A 21195-nucleotide genomic window follows, 5' to 3' on the forward strand; every position below is an offset into this window, starting at 1 on the left:
TCCCCTCCCCTCCTGGTCCGTCGTCCCCCGGCGCCCCGTGGAGCCAAGGCCCCGCCGACTGGCTTCAGTGCCTCAGTAAGAGCCCGTTATTCACCGGCCCTGCGCTGGCCCCGGGAGCGGGTTTCAGTGTTTCTGCTGATGTGGCGAGGGAGCGAGGCTGAAGCCCGAGTGTTTGTGGTGTGGGGACGGTCGCCCTTTGAAGATAAGCTGGGCTCTGCCTGGCGCTCGGGAGAAGGGCCGTGGGCCGGGAGTCACTCATAAAGCGGGAGGGCAGTGTGGTCCGGAGAGTGAGCCTGGTTCAGGTACAGCATCAGTTAAATGAGGGGAAGAATTAACAAGGGTGGGAAAAGTCCACAGTAACCAGACGGCAGGAAGTTATTTATAAATAACTCTTAAGAAAAGCACAGTTGGGGCGTTTACTGGATGGCTTCTGAACCCAGCAGGGATCGTGATGTGTTACATCTGGGTATGTGGTCGGAGACGGGATTTAATGGTGAAGGATCCTCTGGGAAAGGGATCATAGCTTAATAGACTTTCACAATCTGCTTGAGGGTGGGAAATTTGGGTCTGAAACTAGTGACTTAAATAAAGGCAGTTGCAAAGGTACGAAGGCAGAGTGGACAAAGGTAAACTGGGAAACGGATTTAAAGGTGTGGCCTTTACTCATTGCGGTTTAAAAGAATGACATCTGATTTTTATTGAAACATGTAAGATTCTGAAGGAGCTTGATAGAGCAAATGTTGAAATGTTGAGAGGATGTTTCCCCACACTGGGGAATCTAGAACGAGGGAGCACAATTTCAGAATAAGAAGTTGTCCATTTAAGGTGGCGATGGGGTGCAATTTTTTCTCTGGGTGTCATGATCTTTACCCCAGAGAACTGTTGAGACAGAGAAATTGAATATATTCAAGGCTGAGAAAGGTTTCTGGGGACAGATAGATAAATGGAGTTGAGACCAAGATCAGCCATGATCTTATAGAATGGCTGAGCAGGCTTAAAGGGGAAATAACAGCTTCCATTCATGTTGTTTTGTTAATAAAGTGACGCATCTCAAGGTGCTTCAGAGTTTGACAGAGGAAAATTTACCACCAAACCACATGTTGACAGTTGGGGAGAGGATTTAAAATTTCATTGAAGAAGTATGTTCAAATGAGCATCTTAAAGGAGAAATGCGAGGTTTTGAGAGGGAAGTCTAGAGCTTAGCCTCCCAGCATTGAAAGTGTGCAGGCTAGAGGTGGAGCAGTTAAAATCCAGCAAAGCAATGGTCCAGAATTGGTGGAGGAGAGAAATCTCATGGAAAAGGAGGAAATGAGGAAGTGTGAGGACAAGGAGGGATTGGAGAATCTTAGAATTCTTGAATGGGAGACAGTATAATGATCATTTGGGGGGGGGGGGTGGTGAGTGAATAGGATTTCTTAAGGGCAGCAACAGCAAAGCTTTGGGTGACCTCATGCTAGCCAGGTTTTGCATTGGAATAATCAAGTCCAGAGCAGTGACGGCATTGATAAGAGTTTCAGCTCTGGATAAATAGACCTTTGGTGGAGCTAGGCAAATATTAAAGAGGTGGAAATAGGCAGTCTTACTGCATAAGTGGCCTGAAATTCATCTTTGGGTCAAATATGACCTCAATGTTATGAAGAGTTCCATTTGGTTTCGGACAGTTGCCAGGGAGAGGATGGAATCAGTTAGGGAATGCAGTTTGTGACCAGGACCAAAGTTTGTTCAGTTGGCCCAGATTTTTTTTCTCTTTCAATGCTGCATCATGGACAAGCAGTTTCAGACTGTGTCAGGGTCAAGAGGTGGTGTTAAGGTGGGTCTGAAGTGTCATCAGTGTACATGTGGAAACTGATCATTTGCTTGGCAATGATGTTAGTGAGTGGCAGCAAGTGAATGATAAGAAGGGACCGAGGGTAGATCCCTGGTGAACACTGGAGTAACAATGCAGGGGCAGAAAGAGAAGAAAAGCCATTGCAAGTGATTCTCTGGCTTCGAGGATGAAACCTGGCTGTTGCCATCCCACCCAGCTGGAAATTAGTGGAGAGGTATTGGAGGAGGGCAGTATGTTCGGCTATGTTAAGAAGGTAGTTGGATGGTCCAGGGTTTAATGGGAATAGGTCAGGAAACAGGAGGTATGTCTCTTGTTGCGCAAAATTAAATGTTTAGATTTAATTCCTGATACATTTAAAATAAATGTGACTGCAAATATTGTTTCTTTAATGGAGACTCTGTAAACATTGTGTAAAATGGGTTTATAGTTAATATTTGGTGTTTCTGATAAAGTTAAGATGTGTTATAACTGTCAAGAATTAGTGTTTCCTCATGCTAAACAACACACAAAGGGGAGTTCCCCAGAATCATTGTAACTTACAACCACTGCCCGGTTTATAAAGGCAGAATCACAATTTACAAACACCTGATCAATGATATTGATGTATCAATGATGTCACACATATAGTGTTACTATGTTGTGGAAGGAGAAAGGAGTGTTGTACATCTCAACACACTTTCCTGCAGTTTGTGAATAATTATGGGAACATCATAGAGAGAGAGCAATACAAATTAATCTAGAATTTATATTTGCATATTGCTTGTATGAATGGAGATTGAGAAGACTGTTTTCCTGTGCCTTCCCCCTCTTCCATTAGGTTTCAGTTCTGTACATATCAATGCCAATTTTAAATAAGTTGGATATCATTAATCATGTCTAAATCATTTCATCCAGAGTAGATGATGTGTAAAGCATGTCTTTCATTTGATGTTCTTCTGTTTCACTGGTTTGCAAAAAGATGATGAGAAATGTTTCGGAAGGGAAAGAAACGCCACAGTAGTAGCAGTTCTCAAGGCAGTGAAATCAGCACTAAAAGCAAGGTAGGTTTTCAATGACAAGGCAGATCCATTCATGCTTTGACTTGTGCTGTTAAAGAGGAAAAATCAGAAGTTATTGTTTTAATTTATATTTCTATTACATAAAAATAGTTATGGTGTTTGCAGAATTGTTTCTTACCTACTGATAACGTTAGAAAATAAAACAGACTGGTTTATAGGAGATCTAAGTACCCACATTTTCTGCAGCAATTTGTGAAAAATTACGATAGAATTTCCAGTACAATTTTAAGTAAGATTTACACTTCCATATTATTAGTGTCACTTGAGATTGAATGGGCTGTTCAGTAAACGTGGAAAAATAGGGGAGGTATAAACCGATGTTTCTCCTGGCTGCAGTGTTTAGAACCAGAGGTCAGGGTCACAGAATAAGTGGTTGGCCGTTCTGAACAGAAATGAGATATTTCTTCAAGGAGTTCTCTGCCTGTGAAGCCTCAGTTATTGAATATGTTCAAGACAAGAGATCAATGGAGTTGTGGACACTAAAAGATGTGGGTTAGTGCAGGAAGGTGGCATTGAAGTTCAAGGTTAGCCATGGTCTTATTGAATGGCAGCGCAGGGATGATAGACTGAATGAGCTATTCCTGCTTTTTCTTATGGATTATATAAATATTGTTGAATCTTTTTGCTCTTTCACCCCTCCACTCACTGCCTCAGTGATTCAAGACTACTGCCTATGAATTGATCAATAATCTTTACAAGAGTCTAATACCAAATCTTTAATGGCACTCTTTGCTTGCACGTAACTTGTATATTGTAATTGTAATGTCATTTATTTTTTCACTGTCTTTGTAACATTCTATTTCCATAAGTCCTAGTTCCGCTTCCTTGCTCGTACTATCCATCAACATTAAAGTCTTCTTCAAAAAAATTTGTGATTTTCACCAATACGGCTAAGTGAGAACCTCCACAGTGTTGTTTCCTTTTAAAATTGAGCACATTGAAGGTCATATTATAGTTTCAAACAACATTGGAAGCTGTTTAGCCCATTTTGTCTCTGCTAGCTGTCAGAGCAATCCCGTCAACCCTATGTCCCCATTTATATTCCCTGCAAGTCATTCCCTCTCGTGCCTATCAACACCAGGCTGATTCTCCTACGACCCAGCCACACCACAGGTAATCTACAGTAACCTAATAACCTGGCAGCCAGCACATCTTTGGACTGTGGAGGGAAGCTGGAGCCCTGGGGGGAAACACAATACAGAGAGCACCAGAGATCAGGATTGAACCTGCGTCACTGGAGCTAGGAGACGCTCTGTGTCACCGTGCCACCCGTAATTCAGAGACTTTCACTTGTTTACATCGACCTTAAGTTCTGTCCTTTGAATATTGGCATTACAAAACATCTGGGGTCATGACCCAGAGCCTCCAATGTTCAGAGCTACAGAATACAAGCTGTGAATAGTTTATTCTACAATAAACCATAAAATGATGTGTTACATTCATGTGAAAAAGAAATTTCCTTGTGTGTGTAAAAAAAAGTATGGCAAAACAATTTTTGGAGCAGTGTCAGCTGTGCAGGGCTGTGATAAGTTTTACTGTATTTCCACTTATTTCTGGGTAACAACATTAAAACCTGCTGTTACCCTAAGTCAGTTGAAAGATCCTGTTGAAAACATAAGGGCAAACACTGGGTTCTGCTTCGATTTGAAGTTCACCAAATTTCAGGTTTAGCTGGGGTGCTCAGTATTTTTGGTGCACTCCATTCCTTGGGGGTATTGCATACAGGGCAAGATTTCTCTTGAAGGAAAGTCATGCAAAACTAATTTAAGCAAGTTTTCCACTGTTATCTCACTATATGCAAATTTCCTTGGTAAATCGTGCCTGTTCAATGTTTTGTCCACAGTAAATCATAAACATTGCTCTGCCTAATCCACTTACAAGCCCTTGAACTATCCCAATGCAGAGACCAGAGATACTGAGATTCTTGCATTTAGGCGTTTTTATGTCAATGCTTTTGTGGGTGACTGAGCTGTCTGATATGATGTTAAGTTGTGCAGAAACAGTCAGTACCAAATTTGCGGAGATTAGTTGGAATGTTCCATTGAACCTCTGGACTCCTGGTTAGGGAAATCAAAACCGACACAAATTTCCACTCCTGCTCGCCATCTAGTGATTGTTATGGAAAATGCATGTGTGTGGATTCCAGGTGAAGACTGATGACTTACTTCATGGTTGATTAGCTTGCTGATCTGAACAAGGTGTCCCAGGAAACGTTTCTCTCTAAATACTGGTGCCTTCAGCAGAGAAAATTAGGGGCCTTTTAAACTAGCTCAATTTCAATTGCCCTGTCTTTAAAAATATTAAAAATGACTTTTGACCAGTCTTATTTTGAAAATAATGTTCATGTAATATTCCCCAAAATGAAATGCCTATTGAAAACATAAGCGCAAACACTGGGTTCTGCTTCGATTTGAAGTTCACCAAATTTCAGGTTTAGCTGGTGCACTCCATTCCTTGGGGTATTGCATACATTTATTGACTTTGTAATTAGGAAATATCCATTGCTTCCTTCCTAATAGTGAAGGCCCATCTATATATATTATAGAGAGAGAGAGAGAGCACAGCAAAATGTCCCAAGGCACCTTACAAAAGCATTATCAAACAAAAATTAATGATGAGCCAAATAAGATAATGTTACAGCAGATGACCAATGGCCTGATCAAAATGATACATTGCATGGAGTGTATTAAAGAAGCGTAACATGGCAGAGAATTTTAAGGAGGGAATTCCTGAGCCTAGGACCCTAGCAGTTGAAAGCTCACCTGCCAGAGAGAGAGTGATGAAATTTGGGAATGAGTCCACGACTGGTGGAACTTTGACCCCAGTGGGTTATAGGGCTGGTGGGGATTAGAGGTGGGAAGGGGCAAGGCTATGGATGGATTTTGAAACAGGAATGAGAATTTTAACAACGAGCTGTTGTTTAACCATTAGCCAGTGCACATGGATAAAGGATGAATATAACATTCTGCAAGATATGGGTTGCAGAATTTTGGATGACTTCAGGTTTAGAGACAGTGGAGCAAGGGAGGCTGACCAGGAGTGAATTAGATCAGTGAAGTCTGGATGTTTGAAGAAATGTAGTCAAAATCAAACCAAGCTCTTAGAAAATTACAGAGTTAAGTGAAGTCAATGTGGAATTATGGAAAATAAATCATCTTTGATTAATTTTGAGGTTGTAATTAGCAGAATAGATAAGATGACCCAATTGATATAGTGTGTATTTGGACTTCAATAAAAATGCCACACAAAAGTTTATTAAATAAAACAATATCAGGGGTAATATACAGGCATGATTGAAGATTGTTTAATAGTTAAAAGATAGTAGGTATAAATAGGTCGTTATTGTGTTGAGAAGCTGGCCCAGTGGAGTGCTGCAGGGATTGGTGCTGTGGTCCTAGGTGTTCACAATCTATTTTCAGTAATTTTGATGAGGGGATTTAGTGTAATGTATCCAGGTTTGGTCATGGATGTAAGATGTTGTTACAAGGGGTCTTAAATGTTGCAGTTGTGAATTTATAAATTTAAATCTCTTAACATCACTCATGTATTTTTTTTCTCTCACAGTCAGTGGATTCCAGTTTGGGTGGCCTTTCGAGATCTAGTACAGTGGCTAGCCTTGATACAGATTCCACAAAGAGTTCAGGTATTGTACTACAAATCTTTGTTTTTGTCCAGTAAAATTAAGGAAGCACTGCATTTACATAGCACATTTCACATATCTTATGGAAGATCCCAAAGTGCATTATAGCGAGTTAAGGACTTTTTTTTGAGTGCAATCACTATTGTCATGTAGGAAACCTAGCAGGCAATTTGCACACAGAAAGCTCCCACAAATAGTAATGTGATAACGATCAGATATCTATTTTAGAAATAATTTGAGTGATATGTTATCCAGGACACCAGGGATAATTCCAGAATCACACTGAGATATCAGCCTCATTTCTTGAAATTTTTTGCAGCAATTGCAAAATTGAAAGCCCCCACTGCTCCTGACCCATATTACTCATATGTTAGATTTTCAATAAAACTCATTCCTATTATTTTGTTACAGATGTCTTATTTGTGATTTAAGACAAGCCATTAACCATAGCACTATGCTGTTAGTATGCCACATTTAGATTCTTTCAAAACTCTAAGAAAATGTCTCAAATTCTGTCCATGATTGTATTAGGCAGATCAGTTAAACTATCTCAGAAAATGAAAGCACAGGAGATATGCTCCTAAACCATGCAGAATAAGAAGATCCAGGTACTATTCTTATTGGTTGATGTTGGCAATATTCGAGCAGATAGAGTAGGACATTGCTGTTACAACTGACCTCTATATTTTGAGGAAAGAAAATGATTCGAGCACAATGTATCCTGCTGGAAACAAAGTTGAGAGAAATTTCTAGAATCTTGTTTTCAGATTGACTTTGCCCTTGTAGTAGTGTAGATATGTGTGAGAAATTAAGAGCACCAAGGACATGAGGCTGCGGAAGGAAAACCAAATGAAAACATGGCAACAGGTTGGTGAAATATGGGAAGTTTAAGCAGCTTCCCCACAACCCCCCCCCCCCCCCCCCCGAGTGATTAAAGTCTTTTAATATTATAAGTTTCCCCATTCTAACATACCAAAATTTCTCCCCCTTCTAAGGAACCATAAAGTCATACAGCATAGAAGCAGGCCCTTCGGCCCATTGAGTCTGCACTGACAATCAGGAACCACTAACCTTACACTAATCCTTTTTCATTTCCCATCAACACCACCTCCCTCCTCCTAAGATTCGACCACTCACCTACACACTAGGAGCAATTTGGAAAGGCCAATTAACCTACCAGCCTGCATGTTCTTTGCTGTGAAAGTAAAGCACCCAGAGGAAACCCACATATTCACAGGGAGAACATGCAAACTCCATACAGACAACATCAAGGTCATGTTTGAACCCTGGTCGCTGGACCTGTGAAGCAGCAGCTCTCCTAGCTACACCACTATTCTGTTAAAGTAAAATCAAGTAAAGGACGATCTGAATTATTTACGAAGTCTGTTTCTGAAAGCACTTAAAGCAGCTGTTTATATTAAATCTTTTACAACAGATTCCCAGCAGGCCTGCATAATGTGCTCGAGTAGAGGCTTTTAATGTGGTTCACACAAGAAAGACAAGTAAAAGTGTCAAGATACAACATTAAGTGTTTACTTCTAGGGATTAAACAGATCTTCTTTGAATATCTTGATGCAAGATTTAGCTATGTGTCTTATTTTACACAAAGCTATATTTTTAACAACTGTTCACGAAGTAACAAAAATCCATTGCATTACTTGTGAGTCTCCTGTTGGGTCAGTTGAAGAGCAGCATTGACCTTCAGTTTGATGTTTGGAATGCTTATTCATTTGATCAAGGAATCAATGGGAGGAAAGAGGGTGAATAAATTAGTGTAATATTTGTCAGATTTTTTCCCCTTGCATTAATGAAATATTTGTCCTTATTAACATGATTTTTACTCCTCAGTGACTTCTTGAATATAATGCATAGATTCACAGAATGATGTAACATAAGTGGCCACTTGGCCCATTATATCTGTGCTAAATCTTTGAGAGGGGGATTTTGCTTCCATGACAGTTTCAGATAGAACATTCCTGACTATACTGCAAGTTTTTCTTCATGTCATCTCATCCCTGTTTCTTTTTCAATTGACTTAAATCTGTGACATCAATTATTGAGGCCCACTGGAAATAATTTCTTCATATTTATGCTATTAACACCTATTGTGATTTTTGAATGTCTTTCGAACCTGCCTCCTATCATCACTGCTCTCAGGAAAAAAAACATCTTAACATTCTTCATTCCTGGTACCATTCTAATACATTGCTTTCATAATCTTTCTAATCCTTCTATATGCTTTCTGGAGCCTGTTCAGAATGGACCAAAATACTCCAGCTGAAACATAACTATTATTTTACAAAAGTTTAACATAAGTTCTTTGTGTTATCTCTGTCAGTATATGCAAGCATCCCAATTTAACAGCCTTCTCAAATTGTTCAATAAATAGTGTAACCACCAACCCCAGTCCCTGACCCCTATTAATGTTGTATCATTTACTTTATACCTTCATATTTTATCTAATAATACTTCTGTGTTAAATTTCATTTGCATGTTATCGCCAGCTTCATTGATCTACATTCTCATGAAGTCTATGCTATGCTCATAAGTGACATTTCTAGGAAATAAGATGAGATTCACACTGGTTAGTGATGGCTTTTCCCACAGAAATGACTGCAGGATTATCACAATACAGTGGCATGCAAAAGTTTGGACACCCCTGGTCAAAATTTCTGTTACTGTGAATAGTTAAGTGAATAGAAGATGAACTGATCTCCAAAAGTCATGAAGTTAAAGATGAAACATTCTTTTCAACATTTTAAGCAAGATTAGTGTATTATTTTTGTTTTGTACAATTTTAGAGTGAAAAAAGGAAAGGAGCACCATGCAAAAGTTTGGGTACCCCAAGAGATTTGAGCTCTCAGATAACTTTTACCAAGGTCACAGACCTTCATTAGCTTGTTAGGGCTATGGCTTCTTCACAGTCATCGTTAGGAAAGGCCAGGTGATACAAATTTCAAAGCTTTATAAATACCCTGACTCCTCAAACCTTGTCCCAACAATCAGCAGCCATGGGCTCCTCTAAGCAGCTACCTAGCACTCTGAAAATTAAAATAAATGATGCCCACAAAGCAGGAGAAGGCTATAAGAAGATAGCAAAGTGTTTTCTGGTAGCTGTTTCTTCAGTTCGTAATGTAATTAAGAAATGGCAGTTAACGGGAACGGTGGAGGTCAAGTTGAGGTCGGGAAGACCAAGAAAACTTTCCGAGAGAACTGCTCGTAGGATTGCTAGAAAGGCAAGTCAAAACCCCCGTTTGACTGTAAAAGACCTTCAGGAAGATTTAGCAGACTCTGGAGTGGTGGTGCACTGTTCTACTGTGCAGCAACACCTGCACAAATATGACCTTCATGGAAGAGTCATCAGAAGAAAACCTTTCCTGCATCCTCACCACAAAATTCAGCGTCAGAAGTTTACAAAGGAACATCTAAACAAGTCTGATGTATTTTGGAAACAAGTCCTGTGGACTGAAGAAGTTAAAATAGAACTTTTGGCCGCTGTGAGCAAGGTATGTTTGGAGAAAAAAGGGTGCAGAAATTCATGAAAAGAACACCTCTCCAACTGTTAAGCACGCTGGTGGATAGATCATGCTTTGGGCTTGTGTTGCAACCAGTGGCACAGGGAACATTTCACTGGTAGAGGGAAGAATGAATTCAATTAAATACCAGCAAATTCTGGAAGCAAACATCACACCGTCTGTAAAAAAGCTGACGATGAAAAGAGGATGGCTTCTATAACAGGTTAACGATCCTAACCACACCTCAAAATCCACAATGGACTACCTCAAGAGGCACAAGCTGAAGGTTTTGCCATGGCCCTCAGAGTCCCCCGACCTAAACATCATCGAAAATCTGTGGATAGACCTCAAAAGATCAATGCATGCATGACGGCCCAAGAATTGAAAGACTCTTAGCTGGCTACAGAAAGCATTTACAAGCTGTGATACTTGCCAAAGGGGGTGTTACTAAGTACTGACCATGCAGGGTGCCCAAACTTTTGCTTCGGGCCCTTTTCCTTTTTTTTTGTTATTTTGAAACTGTAAAAGATGGAAATATAAAGTAATCTTGCTTAAAAATATTAAAGAAATGTGTCATCTTTAACTTTATGCCTTTTGGAAATCAGGTCATCTTTTACTCGCTTAGCTATTCACAGTAACATAAATTTTGACCAGGGCTGCCCAAACTTTTGCATGCCACTGTACCTCCTTGGATGAGCTACCGAAATATTTCAATGGCCTGTGCAAAAATGAGTCAAGAATCAAAAATTGGGGAAATAAAATTTGGATTGGAGGAGGGGATTGGGGGGAGGGTGGAAGTGGAGATGGATTGGCTGTTTTTCTGCAAATCACAACTTGAATAAAGTCATTAGTCAGGAAAGCAAATGGCTAATTTTGCCACTTTAGAATTCAGAAAGAACACGTGAGCGATGTGAGATTGTTAATTTTACATGATGATTTAAAGTAATACTCAGAATCTATTGTTGCTAATCACTGCAACAAAAAGTAAATTGTGGTTTTGTGCTTTGATTCCAGGTCAGAGTAATAGTAACTTTGACACATGCAATGAATTCCGAGTGAAGTATTTGGGTGCTATTGAAAACTTAAAAGCCAGTTTAGTGGAATGTCTCCAAGGACCACAAGATTTGATTAATTATATTGATTTGGCACAGGTATAGTAATGGAATTTTAAAGAATGGCTGTTAACTTGTCCACCACAAATACTTTTTTTACTTTTGCATAAATAATTGTTAACTGTGGAGAGAAAGAGTAAACATTTTAATTCAATAACCTTTCTTCTGAACTGGAAGATTAAAGATCATTGACCTGAGACATTAACTCTGTTTGTTTCTCTGCTGATGTTGCCTGACCTGCTGAGTATTTCCAGCGATTCCCATTATTTTGAATTTCTAGCTTTTGCAGCTTTTTGCCTTTGTAATTTCATTACTGGCTGGATTTTGCAGTAGACACTAACTAATATAAGGGCAGAGGGGCTGTACTGCGGGAGATGCTCCAAGTGAACCAGAATGTGACGAGTGGAAGGAGAAAGGACAAATAGGGAGGCAGACAAGGCCTGAAAACTCGTGAGGTAGCAAGAGGTGGAGATATCTATGTGGGGGAAGAAAACTCTAAGTGAAAGCAAAATAGGATAGAAGAATATGGAACAAACAAAACTCAGTAAAGATACAAAAAAAAGCAAAGAATAAAGTTTTAGAGAGACATGTAATCTGTACAATAATATATTGACAGGAACCCTAGCAACCATGAGGAAAGATGTTTCCTGCTGATTACCATTTACTGCTTTTCCTCAGCTGAAGAGGGGATAGGAGGAGGAAGGGAAACTCTCCACTAAGGGGATCCTACCTGCCACAGAGAACAATTGCAGTTGAGGAAGGCCTAGTCAGGAGTCCCGTTGTGGAGTTCTGAAACCAAAACATTCTGTTACTTCATCAAATGACCTATCCTTCATCCTAAGACTAGAAATACTATATATTTCATGACCATTGAATGGTGGTCAGATGCTTTTGTAGCTCTTCAGATAATAGAAAAGTCCTCATCCATATACAACTAAGCCTAGACAATATTCAAGGTTGGGTTGATATGTGACAAGTAACATTCATGTCACACAAATGTCAGAGAAGGTTCGTTTCCTACAAGTCAGCCTGCCCTTGACTTTGAAGGGTATTCAGAGGGATCAGTGCCGGGACTGCTGCTATTCACAATTTAGAGAGTTTGATTTTGAAATCAAAAATGTTCTAAATTCACAGATAACAACAAATGTTGCAAGGTTTGTAGAAGTAGGTGGGGTGTTGGATATAGTCAATAAAGGAGGTCTGCAATAAGTTAATTAAATCCATTAATAACTTGGAGAAAGAGTATTTAATTGACATTAATTTCCATATTTGTTTAGAAAAATACACTTTTTTATTGATCCATGAGTACAAGTACAAAAATTACTTAAGAAGTGATGGAAATAAGGCCACAAGAAATGTGAACAAAGCACAGGGGTTTATTTCCAGAGGAATAGGATTGAAAAGTAGAGGTTACGCTAAGCTTGTGCTGACTTATTATTTGGCCACAATTTAATATTGTGTATAGAGTTGCTTGCGATGATATAGCGGCATTGGAGAGAGTTCCATGGAGATATGCAAGAAGATAGCAGAAATACAAGGCTGTACCAATCAGGATCTGATGAATAGGCTGGGTGTCTTTTCTCTTGAAAAATGAGAGCTGCTGGATGATCTAATACATAATGAGAGGTTTTGATTCAGCAGTAAGTGAGCATTTCCACATGTGGGCAAGACCTAAGCTAATGAACAATAGTTTGTCAGTTATCAGAGCTATAAAAAGGGATATTCAGTTTAAAAAAAGTTTACCCAGTGATTGAAAAAAAAATGTAGACTTTACTACTAAAATGAATAGTTGAGGCAAATAGAAAAGATTCTTTTAGGTTCATCTACTCTGTTCAAATAGCTTTAAGCTTGAGGGAGACAAGTAACTGATGAACCATATCAGGTTGGTCTGAATGGCATGGTTTTGTACTATGTAATTCTGGATAAAGTCAGATGCAGCTCAAAGGTTTTGGAATTTTTTATAGATTGCACAAGCTTCTTGTGTATATAGTAAGCCTATTGTCCACAACTGTTTCCATGTTTTTATGCCAGAAGAACTGGTTCATAAAACTTGCAGTATTTTAGAACATTGACATGGATCCCAAGTTTGTCTTCAATAAGGAGAAACTAATGTAGTGATCGTCCACTGTTACTGTTTCTTCCAAACTTGAGGTTGAAGCATTGTCCACTGTTATTGAGGAAAAATCACATTTGAAATCAACAAACTCAGACCTCTTTATTGCATAAAGTTGTGTGATACAGTTTGAGGTTTTATTCAGTAAAAGTAATATTATTTATAGTAAATCCATCTATGAGTTGTCATATTGCTTTCAATTGCTTGCTCATTTTATTACAGCAATATGGAAAGCTACCATTTACACCATCAGAAGAGGAGAGTATTTTGTGTGTTTCCAAATATGGTATCAAAGTTGCATCCTCTGATCAGTTTGTAAGTATTAATGTTTCTGCAAATTTTGTTATAATGATGATGAATTGTATGAGCAGGAGAGAAAGAGATGTTTGTTTTAAACAGTACTCAGTTTGTGCCAGAGCAGGTAATTTGTTATTTCCTCTGACAGATGATGCGTGACTTGTCAATTACACCAGTTTGTTTTCACCAACTCAAATTTTGCTTTGAAAGTTTGAGCAAAGTGGCAGTTTGAGAGAGCGAGCAAATTACTATTTCTTCAACTCTTGGACATGATCATTATGATGAACCAATAGCTGACACATACCCAAAGACTAATTAACATCAAATACCCATCAAAAAGAGACTAGTGTGTGCTAACATCAAAGGTTAAAAAAAAACTGGAACACCTCTTACCAAGTAACAATATACACTTATCAATTGTTATACCATTTCTAGGTAAAGGCAAATAGAGATCTGGTTAAGTCTTCTGTTTATATATCATAAGTAAAATACACCCTTTCCAGTTAAAGAGCAGGGGATTTTTCATAGATGGAGGTTTGCTAATATTATTTTCGTTCTATTTGTGAATCTTGTCTAAGTTCAGTTCTATGCATCATCAATTTGAATGTAAAAAGCTGAACTTGTACAACTTGGGCTGAGATGAAAAGTTGAGACATGTCAAAACTAGCAAATTAAAGCCCAAAAGGTTAAAATGCAATGTTCAGACAGTGAAAGTGGTAGGAGATGGATTCACCATTTGGAAGTGTTAAAGAGTAGCACAAGATTATTTTAATTCACTGCAAGAAAGCTGTTGATCCTCATAGGATTTCTGCCAAATGGAGTTATTAGGATAAATATTTTAATTCATAGGTCACAGGATCTGGTAGGGAGAAAGGAAAGCTAAATGAATGACTTGCTTTAAACCTCACTGGAGGAGGATACTATAGCTCTGGTTATGATTCTGGACCAGCAAACTAATATTCTTAAGTTAAAATCCATGCTGTTAAATTAATTTCAAGAATACCTAGATAAACTTGCACAGAAGTCCAATCCCATAATAACTAAAGGGAGATAACAAATACAACCTTATCATTGTATAAATATGGTAAGAATACAGGGAATAAAAATGAAAGGATTCACAGATGATCGTGAACAAATCATAAAATGATAAATTAATATCAAAACCATTTCGATCTCCAGGCCGAATTTGGTTTTTGTCCACAAGGGATGTTCAAACATTTTTTTGTTAAATCAATGAGGATGCCTTTGTTTGCTGAGGAGGGTAGCAGATGTTCTATATTTTAAACAGTTGGAGGAGAATACTTCCTCACTCATGTCACTAACTCACCTCGTTACGTAAAGTTAAGTCTTGACTACCACACATAAAGTATCCTTTAATAGCACAAGGTAGCGCTAGCCAACCCGTGACCCTGGAAATCAACGACAAGTGTGGAGTTTCACTTCAGGCTTTTTAAGTTGCCTTAATCCAAACAACTTCCTTTACTTTCTATCTGATTTCATGTTGAATTTACAATTCCTTCTCATTCTTTGTGCTGTTAATTTCATGATCCTTTGTTCTGATTCGTTAAGAAAATACATTTGCATTGTTTTGCCAATAAATGCCTTAAGATTTGCCAAAGCAAATTATGGCTCATTTGCTTTACCCCTCTAATAAAGAGACACGTTATGAAATGGAACTCAGCCGGAAAAAAAAAATCAAACTTCTCATTCCTTCAAAACAAAGATCACGAAAGAGAGTTGGTCATCATTTTCTCAGGGCAATAAAAGCACTGACCTTGCTAGTATTAGCTATATTTCTAAGAACGAATAATTTCAAGAAAATCTTTTTGGCTTGAGTTATGAAAATATGAATACATTTCCCTAGGTAAAAAAAAAAGAAAATTAATTGAGAGATCTAAAAGGAAAATTGTTGAATTGGGAAGAAGGACATATGGCAAAAAAAGACATTATTCTCAATCATTACTGTTGCTTTGGCTAAGTAAAGATTAATAGGGCCTTTCAATGGATATAAGTACCTACACCCATTTGTATTTTATCTTGTTTTTTTTTTAAAAAGTACTCATTCGGATCTCCTTGTCATCCATTTCTATTTCTATAGAAATGCAGTATATTCTAGTCATAGTCATAGAGTTGTACAGCACAGAAACAAGGCCTTCAGCCCAACTGGTCCATACCAACCAAGATGCCCCATCCAAGCTAGTCCATTTTCCAGTGTTTGGCCCATAACCTTCTAAACCTTTCCAATCCATGTACCTGTCCAACTGTCTTCTAAAAGTTGTTATTATACCTGCCTCAACCACTTCCTCTAGCAGCTCGTTCCACATATATACCACCCGTTGTGTTTAAAAAAAAACTGCCCCTCAAGTTCCCCTCGCACTTTAAACCCATGTCCTCTAGTTCTTGGTTAGCCAACTCTGGAGAAAAAGAGAGTGCATTCACCTATGTCCCTCGTGATTTTATACACCTCTATAAGATCACCTCTCAGTCTCCTACACTTTAAGGAATAAAGTCTTAGCCTGTCCAACCTCTCCCTATAACTCAGTCCCTCAAGTCCTGGCAGCATCCTTGTAAATCTTTTCTGCATTTTTTCCAGTTTAGTAACATCTTTCCTGTAGCAGGGTGACCAAAATGAACACAATACTCCCAAGTGCGGCCTCACCAGTGTCCTGTACAACTGCACCATGATCTCCAAACTTTTATACTCAATGCCCTGACTTACGAAGGCCAGCGTGCCAGAAGCATTCTTCACCACCCTGTCTACCTGTGACTCCACTTTCAGTGAACCATTTACTTGCACTCCAAAGCCCCTCTGTTCTACAACACTCCTCAGAGCCCTGCCATTCACTATGAAAGTTACTTGGATTTGACTTTCCAAAATGCAAAACCTCTCACTTATTCAAATTAAATTCCATTTGCCATTCCACAGCCCACTTACTCAGCTGGTCAAGATCCCTCTGTAAATTTTGATAACCTTCACTGTCCACTATACCACCTATTTTAGTGTCATCTGCAAACCTACTAATCATGCCTTGTACATTCTTATCCAAGTCATCAGTATATATGACAAACAACAATGGGCCCAGCACCGACCCAAGGCACACCACTAGTCACGGGCCTCCAAGTCCGAGGAGCAACCTTCCACCATCACCCTCTGATTTTTACCATCAAGCCAATTGTGCATCCAATTAGCCAGCTCTCCCTCTATTCCATCCAATCTAACCTTCCAGAGCAGCCTACCATGTGGAACCTTATTAAAGGCCTTACTGAAGTGCATACAAACCACACCTACCGCCCTGCCTCATCAACTTTGTCACCTCATCAAAAAAAACCTCAAATTCGTAAGACGCGATCTCCTGCGCACAAAGCTATGCTGACTGCCCATAATCAATGCGTCTTTCCAGATGTATGTATATCTTATCCCTCAGAATCCTCTCCACCCCTAACTTACCTGCCACAGATGTTAAGACTTACTGGCTTATAGTTCCCAGGTTTTTCCTTTGCAGCCCTTCTTAAATAAAAGGCACAACACTTGCTACCCTCCAGCCTACCCATGGCTAACGATGATACAAATATCTCAGCCAGGGCTCCAGCAGTTTCTTCTCTAGCCTCCCAGTGTTCTTGGATAAACCCGGTCAGGCCCTGGAGACTTGTCTATCTTCATTGCTTTTAAGACACTCAGGACCTCCTCTACTGTAATGCAGACTATCCCCAAGACCTCCCTCTTTACTTTTCCTAGTAACTTTTATTTTCCTTTTTGGCAGGACATTTTGCACAGGCATCCATTGTATTTAATAGTGCGAGTGATCTGTTATGACGATGGACTTGGGATGGGAAAAAGCCTTCTTGCTATAAAAACCACTGATGCAAACCAGGCAGAGTACAGCATCTGCGTGTATCAATGCAATAGCCTGGTGAGAACCGGTTTGGTAACTGTCTTTAACAACCCCTCATTTCCCCTCCCCCTCTGCTCTATGTTTTACGGTATAAGCTCATTTTCAGGAGAGATTCAGCCATTAAATCAGCCCAGAAACTAGAGATTCACTTCTAAAGTAAGGAAGTTATTGTCTTGTTGGTTCAAAGTGTACTTTTGTTTCTATTCATTGAACAGGTATCTAAAGTGTCTATTTTGAATGAGCAAAATCATTCTGGGAAACATTGTAACATCAGGAGTTACTGAATGGAACAGTTTGATAAACTTCCACCCACCCCGATTAGCATCTCACTCATGTCTCACTCATGGATGCCCCCATGACACCTCAAACTTCCTTCTTTAATTCATACAGAGGAAGTGTCACTGGCAAGGTCACTCTCTCCTCTCCCTACAACTCCCTTGCCCACCTCCAAATCAGGACTCCAGACATTAAATATACACCTGACCTATTGTGGCTGATGAAAACCCAGAGATATAATCATCTCTTGGCGTTCTTCAAAGGGCCCAATGAGGCAATACCATTCTACCTTTCTCTTTTGACAATGTGTGTGCTGGGGTGGCAGTGGGGAAAACAGTGCAGCCAATTGTGGTCCAAGGAAGGTTGACCTCTTTTCATTCTGTTCAGCCTACCTCTATTGCTGGCAAATCAACCATCTCCAATCAGAGTTGCCTGTGATTGTTACTTGAAACAGTTTGCCCTTTACTGAGACCTTTCTGCCCAGTGCTATCACCAAGTCACAGATTAATCTTTTTTATTCTTTTTGTCCTCATGCTGAATTCACTGCCTTCCTTAAATATTCCATGCACTTGTATTTCTTTTTTTAAAAAGAGGATTGACCCTTCTGTTTGCTTTGCTTGAGCATACAGTTTCCAATATACTCAGCTGACTTTTAGAACTGTTACTTTCCATTCAATCCTCAGATCAAATCTTAACCCATCAGAGCTGCCGTCTGGTTCCTTTGTCCTAGTTTCTCAGGTGATCACCCACCTTTCCTGATCAACATTGTAAATGATTCCTTGGCATCCTTTCCCCTCCCATGAAAAATCATGTATTGGAAACTACCAGCTTATCTCCAATCACTTTTCCTTGAAGTTGTATTGCTGTGCAAATTTGAATGCATTTCCATTTACTCTCCAAGTCCCCCCACTCCCATTGAACACCAGTGAAATTGAGGGCAGTCACAATTTTCTTTCTTATGATGCACTATCCTTAGTTTTTCCATTTTCATTGACATGGCCTAGCATTTGACAAATAAACTCGTCAAGCATGCAATAGTGGGCACTTCATAATGTTTGATCAATTTATAAGCCAGCAATATGAAATCAAAAATGGAATCCTCCCTTAACAACTTGCACTTAAAAATTTTAGGACTCTCAATTAATCATTAAGGATAGCAATTAACACAATTACAAATTAACACATTAAATTCTCAAATGTGTTAGTTGTGTCTGCCAACAAGTTTTTGGGACGGTGTAGTTGTTGGTAGAAGCCACTTCCTTGGGCCACAATTGGCTGCACTGTTTTCCCCACTGCCATCCTGGAACACACCATCAGACCAGTATTCTTCCCACCCACACCAATCCAAGCATCAACCCCTTCCCATAGCTAGACTACAAAACCTCACCACAGTCCCTTCCTGCCTCAAGCTGCAAAACTAAAGGCCCAGCTACTGTGCCATTGTGTGGTCTGTGGGCTGGGTCATTTAGCTCCAAATCGGTGCTATTTGCATCTGTGGGAGGGTGGAGAATGGTAGAGAGAGGAGGAGAGACACAAAGAACTCAGCACACAGATGGTGGAAGTCTCTCTCCCCCTGCCCTCCCTGCACAACAGTCAGATCATGGGAACTGCCCACCACCCCTGCCTGGACATTTAGCATTGAACTCCTACCTCCTGTGCCACTGTCCAGAAACTGCAAACTGCATGTAAAGCCATTTGGCTCCAACCTACTGCTATGTGACTGCATGTGGTGGATGGGAGAGAAGTGGGTATGGATAAGGATTAGAGACCCAACAAAAAAAAACTGATGGAACTGCCCCTCTTCCACCTGATTCCAGTAAAATGCTCCAACACATGGCTGAGAGGGGTAAAAAAGATGATTCCTGGGGGAAAAGGGACTGATCAAAATTTCTTTCTTACTCTCTCTCTCTCTGTAATCCCAGACTCACTCCACACTTGCTATCTCATCCAAAATCAACAATGTGTAAGCTAACCAAGCCATTTGATCAATGGCAGCATGCTCAAAATTGAGGGCCATGGGCTGGAGCAGGTTACAGAGATGGAGCAAGGCAAAAGAGGGATTTGAACAATTCTAGAATTTTAAATTCTATTGGAGGTTATTAAAGGCAAACCATTTCCTTTGGGCTGTTCAAAAATCACCTTCTTCTATTGTTAACAGTGCAATTAACATGTTTTAAGAAAAAATTCTCAACCACCCTAGAATTTTGGATAAAGTTATCACTAATCTAGCTAAACACACTAATTTTAGTAACTGTCTTTTGGGTTACAGGAACAAGCTCAAACAATCTGCAAAGTCCTATCCACTGCTTTTGATTCAGCACTTTCATCAGATAAGTCGTGATAATTGCCTAAATGGTAATCTGATTTATGATATACAGTCTTTGGTTTATTGCTGTTGCAATTACAACTGCTGATGTAGGTCTGTGAAGTAATGGAACATTTTACAGCTTCTGAGACCTGCAGTTGCCAGCACTTCAATGTTCTCAGTAAAATAAATAATGGATTTGCACAACAATAACCCCCCCCTTTGTTTTGTTAATGTAGTACATCACCATCTTCAATACAGAGTGATTGTACTGTCAATTACCTGCATTGATAAACAATATATGCTTCATGAACAAAGAGTCACTGAAATGCAACTAAACATCTAACAAACCTGAAGAAATGTTTTGTATAGGAATATTGCTTATTAAATATGGAACTAATAATTACATTTTCATATAGCTTTGGTAATCTTAGATTGAGCATTGTACCATGCAATGATATGGTCTTTCAGCATTAACAGTAATCTCAAATGTACATTTTCAAGCCAAAAATATCAATATAAGTCAATGTTTATCCAAGTAAATGGCATTATTTTTGCTCTTTCAATTAAATATGCAATGTGTTATCCACTTATTTATACATAATTTTGTACTGCAGTGTTATCAAATTGAAGTTGCAATAAAACAAATTATAGAAAAAATGAATTGTTCTACTTCCTGTTATTTCCAGAGGTGACAAGAGTAACTTTTATATACAGTGGCATGCAAAAGTTCGGGCACCCCAGTCAAAATTTCTGTTACTGTGAATAGATAAGCGAGTAAAAGATGACCTGATTTCCAACAGGCATGGAGGTTAAAGATGACACATTTCTTTAATACTTTAAGCAAGATTACTTTTTATTTCCAGCTTTTACAGTTTCAAAATAACAAAAAAGGAAAAGGGCCCAAAGCAAAAGTTTGGGCACCCTGCAATTGTCAGTACTTAATAACACCCCCTTTGGCAAGTATCACAGCTTGAAAGCGCTTTCTGTAGCCAGCTAAGAGTCTTTCAATTCTTGTTTGGGGGATTTTCGCCCATTCTTCCTTGCAAAAGGCTTCTAGTTCTGTGAGATTCTTGGGCTGTCTTGCATGCACTGCTCCTTTGAGGTCTATCCACAGATTTTCGATGATGTTTAGGTCGGGGGACTGGGAGGTCCATG

At 39.3% G+C, this 21195-nt stretch overlaps 1 protein-coding gene across 5 annotated transcripts; it reads left to right on the forward strand.

Annotated features, from left to right (window-relative positions):
* The first annotated feature begins 9 nt into the window (after nt 1-9).
* On the forward strand, nt 10-20676 carry itgb1bp1 (integrin beta 1 binding protein 1). 5 transcript variants are annotated; one of them, XM_052024820.1, is made up of 7 exons: nt 10-75; nt 2787-2868; nt 6451-6529; nt 11056-11192; nt 13489-13581; nt 17325-17474; nt 20002-20676. In XM_052024820.1, the coding sequence occupies exons 2-7, from the start codon at nt 2797-2799 to the stop codon at nt 20071-20073; spliced, it is 603 nt and encodes a 200-aa protein (XP_051880780.1). In that variant the 5' UTR covers nt 10-75; nt 2787-2796; the 3' UTR covers nt 20074-20676. The 5 variants fall into 5 exon arrangements, with proteins under 5 accessions (XP_051880780.1, XP_051880779.1, XP_051880784.1 ...); XM_052024819.1 differs by lacking the exon at nt 10-75 and adding an exon at nt 159-302; XM_052024821.1 differs by lacking the exon at nt 10-75 and adding an exon at nt 364-466.
* Nucleotides 20677-21195: the final 519 nt, after the last annotated feature.

The sequence above is a fragment of the Pristis pectinata genome, chromosome 10 (assembly GCF_009764475.1).
Source record: "Pristis pectinata isolate sPriPec2 chromosome 10, sPriPec2.1.pri, whole genome shotgun sequence".
Lineage (NCBI taxonomy): Eukaryota > Metazoa > Chordata > Chondrichthyes > Rhinopristiformes > Pristidae > Pristis > Pristis pectinata.